The sequence below is a fragment of the Oncorhynchus tshawytscha genome, linkage group LG11 (genome assembly GCF_018296145.1).
Source record: "Oncorhynchus tshawytscha isolate Ot180627B linkage group LG11, Otsh_v2.0, whole genome shotgun sequence".
Classification (NCBI taxonomy): domain Eukaryota; kingdom Metazoa; phylum Chordata; class Actinopteri; order Salmoniformes; family Salmonidae; genus Oncorhynchus; species Oncorhynchus tshawytscha.
The window spans coordinates 8,438,983-8,447,562 of record NC_056439.1 but is presented as its reverse complement, the minus strand read 5'-3'; the positions used below and the strand labels follow the sequence as shown (position 1 = coordinate 8,447,562).

Genomic DNA, 8,580 nt, shown 5'->3' with positions numbered 1-8,580 from the left:
CCCAGGGTGGCAGGGTAGCCTAGTGGTTAGAGCATTGGCCTAGTAGCCGGAAGGTTGCAAGTTCAAATTCCCAAGCTGACAAGGTACAAATCTGTCATTCTGCCCCTGAACATGCAGTTAACCCACTGTTCCTAGGCTGTCATTGAAAACAAGAGTTTTTTTCTTAACTGACTTGCATGGTTAAATAAAGAAAAAAATCCCTGATATGTCTGTCAATAGCCAACTGTCAATCATCCTTTTCACCAAAGAATGTAGGTTGAAACCCCAATGTAGATAACAAACATTACCCCCACAAGCTGATCTTCACTCCTCCATTTAATAGTCATGGTTGGGATTGGATAATCTCTCACACAGAGAGAGAGAGAGAGAGAGAGAGAGAGAGAGAGAGAGAGAGAGAGAGAGAGAGAGAGAGATGCGCACGCAATCAGAGCAACAAGATTTGTGGCTGTTGCCATGTGAAAAGGGCAACCAGTGGAGCACAAACAGCATTGTAAATACCACCAATATTATCTTCCCCTACTATTCATACTACAACTATTTTCACATTGCTAAAACACTGTACATAGCTGGTAATACAGGACGAACACTTGAAATATTTACTGTTAAATTATAATATTTTTTTGATTAATGTTGTTTAATGAGGTATTGGTGAATGGACATAGGACTGGGATCAGCATGCACCGGATGACTGGTTCGCATCACACTCAAAGGTGCACTTGAGGGTGTGTTAGTTTGTGGCTGACCTGCACACAGCATGGGGTTAGCTTCTGGTATGTGGCTGTGACTTGCACTGTGGAATAGTAGTCTGTGTTTGCGTTTTCCACTTTCATGCATGTTGACCCTATATATAAAGGGTATATAACATATTTTCCATAGATTGCATTTGACAGTCATTTCATGAGTTCATGCAGACATTTGCAGCCTTATGCAACCATATAACATAAATGATAGCCTACACAACCTTAGTTTATGTTCAACAGGGAAAGTCATTGTTATGGTCCTGTAGCAAAGCAATTGAGCATTACCAACGAGTGAATAATTTTGGCTATTTTATTCTTTCAGGCTCCTAGTCACTTTGCTTTCTAGTTGAACTTGTATGGGAATCAGCAAGGAAAGCAACGAAGGCGTGTGAGCCTCGTTACGTCACTGCTTCCTAAAACCGAGGCATCCCGGTAGAAACAGTAGGCTACACTGCTGTTAAACCGAGGTTGCAGCCGAAGTGCACGCAGATGAAAGATTGTGGACTCCAAAGTGCCATACACGCTTGATGAAAATGTCGCTTTTACGGATTTCGGAGGAGTTGAAAATGTAAATAATGTGGAATAACCGGTGTCGGATTGCTTCCTGTGTTTCACTTTATCGTTTTCTGCGACATGCTCGCAAACAAAATTTGTCAACATTTTCTGGGATTTATTTGAACAGAACTTTGGAGAGGCGGCGTCATCCAGCTCGTCTGGTAAGTAATCTAGGAAATAGCATTGCTTTACACTGATAGAGTAACGATAATGTATTGCATAAAACAATTGAAAATATCAAGAGTCTTTCATAATGATCATCATCAACATTATTGGCATGATAAACTTCCGAGGAGGCTTTAATAGTACATTTTACTGGTAGCCTATGCTTCACAATCTCCAAGATTCCTCTCTCACTACACACACACACACATACGCACACACACACGCACACACTATAAAGTTATGGGTGAGCAGCAGCATGTGCAGTCCAGAGCGCAGTGCTTTGGAGAGAAAATAGCCTGAACAATAGTGAGAGAGCGCCATCAATCGCATATCGGTCACACTCCCATGCGCACGATTTCGGGAATAAGATATTATTGCACATTTATTACTACGAATATTCCAACGTGAAGATACTTTTTGAATACCATGCGTGTAAATGTGCACTGCCTCTCGTTGCACACGTCGAAATTAAATTTGAGGTTGTAATTAGGAAAACACTTTTCCCCCCACATAGGCTCATAATAAAACGTTGTAGGATATTTCAACCTCACTACTGTATAGGCCATTGTTTAGATTAATAGGGACACCATTCACACGAACGGTATTTAAAAAAATCAAACCTACACCCAAAAAACAATTTGCTTGGATTACCTCAAACAATATTGGCACCGTGCGTAAATGTGCCAAAACATTGTAAGCCTACATTGGGGGAATACATTGTAATGTTAACTTTATGGATGCATGTAACATGCAATCATATAGGATAATAGTGCATAGGTATTGGCATGATTTTTCCCTATGAAATCATATTTTAAATGATTTGCCTATTAATATATCTAGCCTGCATCACATCCGGCAGTGATTGGGAGTCCCATAGGGTGGCGCACAATTGGCCCAGCGTCGTCCGGGTTTGACCGGGGTAGGCCGTCACTGTAAATAATAAATTGTACTTAAACTGACTTACCTAGTTAAATAAAGGTTACATAAAAATACATAATAATAGTAATTATAGCCTAGGAAGGAATAAATCATTTAAATTAGATTAGGAAATAGAGCCGATCAAAATTAACCGTTATCTCGGTTCTTAAAGCGGGGGAGCGAGCTGGTTGTTTTATCTTCATGCCAGCAAAGTAGATCCGGGCGTGCGCAACGCGGAGAGATACTGGGCGAATTCAGTGTTGAAGAAAGGGAGCAACGAGAAGAAGTGGAAAGAGTCGCGGAGAGGGAAGTCCACGTAGTTATCATGCAGACATTCGTACCTTACAAACTACATGAAAAACCGCCAAATCCACGCCGTTAATGAGGCAATAGGTATGTAATGTGATGTGTTTGTTGTAGCGCTTTCCCTGTGAATGAGCAAGTTGTTTTTGTGGTTTGTGAATCGGAGTTAAATAAAAGTTGAGATAGTCCGACCGGACTAGTTCTCTGTCAGTGGCGCTCGAGCAGTGGACAGAAATCACAGAGCCCTTTCCTTCCTCCAGTGAAGTTGAACGTTTTAACGTGTTTAGGAAAGATATTAAATCTGCTAATATCGAAATGAGAGGCTTTGGAAGTTGGTCACTGTTTTACGCCTTTTGTTTATGTGTGGGAATCGTTTTACACATTGTGTTGTGTTGGCGGCTCGGGCATTGTTGCCATTTCTTTAAACAATCCATACATCTGGCTCCCGCACGGCTGCGGTGTCTATGTGAAATGAATTGGAATAGGGACCGCTGGTGGACAATTAAACAACAGACAGACAGCAAGCAATGATTTTCACGAATCTGTTTAGTTTTTGTCTTTTGCCATCCTCCAAGAATATGAATTCAGCAAAAAAAAGTTCATTATTCTATATAACATGGGAAAACATGTAAATGTTTTTTTTTTTGTCATTCTTTGATTTGCCAGTAATAGCCTAGTTCAGCAGTCGAAAAATCCTGGATGTGTATACAGACTTAGTTAAAAAAACAAACATTGTACATGTATTTATTTGACTTACGATTGCTTACTAACCTGATATTACCGTGCCATAAAGCCCTACACTCAAGACATGAATAGTTATCCTAATCCTCAGGGGGGGGGGGAATATATCCTCAAGGCATACTTTTTGTTGTTGTTGAAAGTTCTCATGCATGCATTATGCTACTAGCCCCATAAAATGTATAGATGTAGTCTATTGCCCACATACATTCAGCATGATCTAAGGCAGCTGGACAGCAGTGTCCGTCATTAGGCTGGGATGTGCTTTTCCGGATGGCAACCCTCTAAAAGCCCAAAGAGCAGCGCTGTGTTTATAGCACAGCCTACTAGACAGAAAGTAGAAAAGCTCAGGAACTAAGGCCCCAGAGTCAGTGTAGAAACAGCTTCTCGGGCTAGAATTCAGTTGTTTTGATCATACACTATTTCCAGGCATAATAATATACTTGTAATATACATGTGAAATCCAATATGAGCACAAACCTGTATGCCTGAATGTCACTTCCTTTCGTGTTAGTCCGTCTATTTTGAGTCAGTTTGCATATCTGGTTATGCGAGGACAGTACCACTTTTCCACCATTTCCAACCCTTTCTTCGTGTAATGTATCTGCTTGAGCTATTTTTTTCATAATGACATGTAGATCAAAGCATTTCAAAGATTTTCAATTAAAGGCTGGTAGAAGGAATAGTGAAATCTGCTTATCATAGCTTTGAAGTCTGTTTTCGCTTGACCTGTAATGGAATAAGTGAGACTTGAATGCCTTACAGCTATTTGGTCATTACCAATGACCCCCGTCATAATTTCTACATAGAGGGTTAAATTAAATTAGTATATGTTCTGAAGTGAAGAGACTGGTCTCTGAATTGTGCTTTGAAACAGTAAAACATATTTACGTAGTGTGTCTTTTCTGTTAAACCTGTTGCTGAAATATTAAGAGGAATGCCGGCTAAGATAAATAAGTTATTTGGCCTATATCTTTTCTCCCTCTTCCCCTCTAACATAACACCCATTCATCAGCCTGACCATCATTTGTCATGCCATTTAAAGGAGTCCATTGAGGCTCACAGTAAAGAGAGGGATAAGGTTAGAGACCGTGCCACTGTTCACCGTGCCACTGTAAAACCACAGTTCTCTTAGGAAGGTTCAACATTTAGCCCTTTTGCTTGTTAGCATAACAACATATTTTATTATGCTCTTAAATTAAAGCACTGATCCAGCCCTATTGAGATTTTCTGAAAAATTAATTAAATGTTTAATTTTATGTTTATTTATTTTTAGCTTGATTCTAACCTTCTGTTTTGTGTGTCTCCAGGTGGTTTGGTAGAGAACACGGTACGAAAATGGGGAAATACTTGACTTCACTGCTCGTGCTGCTCCTGCAGCTCCTCTGCGGCTGCACAGGGAACCAAAAGATGGAGAAGGCATTGGTCCTGCAGTTCACTCACTCTGTTTACAATGCCACCATATACGAGAACTCTGCTGCTAAGACCTACTTAGAGAGTCATGCGAAGATGGGCATCTACATCACAGACCCCACCTGGGAGATACGGTACAAAATAGTGTCAGGAGACAATGAGAACCTTTTCAAAGCAGAGGACTACGTCCTGGGAGACTTTAGTTTCCTGAGGATAAGGACCAAAGGAGGCAGCACTGCCATTCTGAACCGGGAGGTCAAAGACCACTACTTGCTCACTGTCAAAGCCGTGGAGAGGGGCACCAACGTGGAGGCTCGCACCCGAGTCAAGATCCAGGTCCAGGACACCAACGATCTGAGACCTCTGTTCTCTCCCACCTCCTACAGCGTCTCGCTGCTCGAGAACACGGCCATACGGACCAGTGTGGCCAAGGTCACAGCCACGGACGCCGACATTGGGACGAACGGTGAGTACTACTACAGCTTCCGGGAGTGGACAGATATGTTTGCCGTCCACCCCACAAGCGGGGTGGTGACGCTGACGGGCAAGCTGGATCACGCTGAGACCAAGCTGTATGACCTGGAGATCCTGGCCGTGGACCGAGGCATGAAGCTCTACGGCAGCAGCGGCTTCAGTAGCATGGCCAAGCTGACGGTGAGGGTGGAGCAGGCCAACGAGCACGCGCCTGTCATCACCGCCGTCACCCTGGCGCCCTCGAGCACTGACCGCGACCCTACCTATGCCATAGTGACCGTTGAGGACAACGACCAGGGACCAAATGGGGAGATTGCGTCGTTGAGCGTGGTGGCGGGCGACCCCCTCCAGCAGTTTAAGGCCCTGAGAACTAGTCCCGGGAGCAAGGAGTACAAAATCAAAGCGGTCAAGGATGTAGACTGGGACACCCAGACTTTCGGATACAACCTCACGTTACAGGCCAAGGACAAAGGAAGTCCCCCACAGTTTTCTTCAGCGAAAGTGGTACATGTAACATCCCCACAGTTTAAAGTGGGCCCCCCTAAATTCGAACATGCTGTTTATAGGGTCAATCTCAGTGAGTTTGCCCCTCTCCATACACCTGTTGCCATGGTAACTGCCTTGCCAAAGTATCCACAGTTGAAGTATGCTTTCAGATATAAGGCAGAGAAGAATCGTTTTGCTATTAATCCAGACACTGGTTTAATCACCACAACTGGACCCATCTATGCGGATTATGCCACACAATTTGAACTACAAGTTATTACCATTGACAAAAAGGCAGCGACTAAGGTTATCATTGACATTATAGATGTTAACAATAATGCCCCTGAGTTCCAACGGACCTCGTACAAGGCCACTGTGGATGAGAATGTACCCGTAGGGACCAATGTGTTAGCAGTGAAAGCCACTGATCTGGACAGTGGCGAGAACGGATATGTGACGTACAGCATTGCCAACGTGAGCCCGCAGCCGTTTGTCATCGACTACTTCTCTGGTGTTATCAGCACCTCAGAGGAGCTGGATTATGAGCTGATGCCAAGGATTTACAATCTCAAAATTAGGGCTTCAGACTGGGGTACCCCTTTCCGACGGGAGGTGGAGGCATCAGTTACTGTCACACTGAATAACCTGAATGACAATAAGCCTCTATTCGAAAACGTTGACTGTGAAGTCACGGTGCCTAGAGACCATGGCGTGGGAGAGCAGATAACGACGGTGTCTGCTATTGACGCAGACGAATTGCAGCTCGTGCGGTACGACATAAAAGCTGGGAATGATCTTGATCTCTTTGAGTTGAACTCCAACTCGGGTGTGCTTTCTTTGAAACTAACACTGAGCGAGGGGGAGGCAGCTAAAGTGTCCTTCCATAGCTTACACATCAGAGCCAGTGATGGAGAGCATGAGACTGAACCAATGACTATGAACATCACTGTCATCACAGCTCGCAAGCCTGTCCAACTGAAGTGCGTCGACACTGGGGTTGCTACCATGTTGGCAGAAAAGCTGCTTCATGGCACTAAGATCCAAGCCCCAACTGAGCCCGACGATAACTTCATGGACATCCATTCGGTTAACCGCTACTCCCCTCAGTTTGCAGAGTCCTTCCCCAGTGTCATTGAGGTCAAAGAGGACCTTCCGATTGGGGCTAGGGTAGTCCATCTAAGCGCCTCAGACACAGACAGTGGTTTTAACGGAAAACTAGTGTACGTTATTTCAGGAGGAGATACAGAGAGTCGTTTCATTGTAGATATGAACACCGGTTGGCTTTTGGTTCACACTCCACTGGACAGGGAAACGACGGACCACTACACACTGAACGTCACAGTCTACGATCTAGGAATACCCCAGAAGTCCTCCTCCCGTCTTTTAGACGTTAAGATCTTGGATGCTAACGATAACAGTCCGCAGTTCTTGCAAGACTCATATTCGTTGGAAATAAGTGAAAACACACCAGTGGGGACTGAAATCGTCCAGGTGGATTCCACAGATAAGGACCAGGGAGATAACGGAGTAATCAGGTATTCAATTGTGGCCAACACTGACCAGTTTGCCATTGACGAGCTGACTGGAGTAGTGACGGTGAAAAAGACGCTGGATCGCGAGGTGCACCCGGTTTACATTCTGAAGATTGCTGCACGTGACCAGGCCGTTAATGAACCTCAACTCGTGTCTACAGTGTTGCTAAAGGTCATTCTCGAGGACGTCAATGACAATCCTCCCAAATTCATCCCATCAAATTACGGCGTGAAGGTGAGGGAGGACCTCCCGATCGGCACTGTGATTATGTGGCTGGAGGCTCACGACCCGGATGTCGGGCTGTTCAGTCAGGTACGGTACAGCCTCATCGATAACGGGGATGGCAACTTCGATGTGGACAAAGTCAGCGGCGCGGTACGCATCTTGCAGAATCTGGATTACGAGAAAAAGCAGGTGTACAACCTCACGGCGAAAGCCAAGGACAAAGGGAAGCCCATTTCCTTATCGTCAACATGCTTTATTGAGGTGGATGTAGTGGACGTAAATGAGAATCTGTATCGCCCGTGGTTCCCCTCGTTTGTGGATAAGGGATTTATAAAAGAGGACGTCCTCATTGGGACATCCGTAATGAAAGTAACGGCTCAGGACGAAGACAAAGGAAGAGACGGAGAAATACTCTACTCCATACGGGACGGTTCTGGCCTAGGGATATTCACCATTGATGAAGAGACTGGTGAGTTTCTCACTTTCTTTTCCTCTGTCATTACCATATTGCCCCTATGTGGAGGCCCATTTTGTTTATAATTGATTATTTAAGGCACCAAATGGGCATGCGTGAATTGTAAATGACTGGGATGCAAAATGGGTACAATCCCCTGTATCTGTGCAGACTGTGCTCTTCTGCCCATGCCCCCCAGCGGTGGGTGTAAATGGTGAATAGAGGTGAGGTTCGCTTCCTGGAGAACTGCTAAGCTTCCTGATTCCTTTCATTTTTCTGTCTGAGCAAAGAGAATTGATGTCAGGAACAGCTGGAGCAGCTGTCTCCTAGACCTGTAGTATACATTCCAAACTAGTTGCCGTGGAATTAAGAGGGTTGCTTAGTGATTTTACCCACTGACTCCCACTTTCCCACACGAGCACTGTTGTGCTGAACACTGCATTTTGTTTCAATGTTGAAAAACGAGTCATATGCAAATTTAATAATGCTTCATGCTGGCTCATCCCACATGAGATGGAAATTGTTTGCACAATGAAAGAGTTATTTTTCTGTGATTGTCATATCTGCTTTAGTATT

At 44.3% G+C, this 8,580-nt stretch overlaps 1 protein-coding gene across 9 annotated transcripts in view; it reads left to right on the top strand.

The window, feature by feature from the left end:
* The first annotated feature begins 1,202 nt into the window (after positions 1–1,202).
* Positions 1,203–8,580, top strand: part of LOC112262406 (protocadherin Fat 1-like) — a 109,093-nt gene continuing 101,715 nt past the window's right edge. For 8 of the 9 annotated variants that reach the window (XR_006084524.1, XM_042329752.1, XM_042329750.1 and 5 more), the window contains exons 1-2: positions 2,647–2,771; positions 4,730–8,019. Coding sequence is in view for 8 of the 9 variants with exons in the window: in XM_042329752.1 (XP_042185686.1) it covers positions 4,758–8,019 (3,262 nt within the window). In the remaining variant the exon portion in view is untranslated. Of the gene's footprint in view, positions 1,457–2,646; positions 2,772–4,729; positions 8,020–8,580 lie in introns of those variants that run through there. The other variant, XM_042329747.1, reaches the window with a different exon arrangement.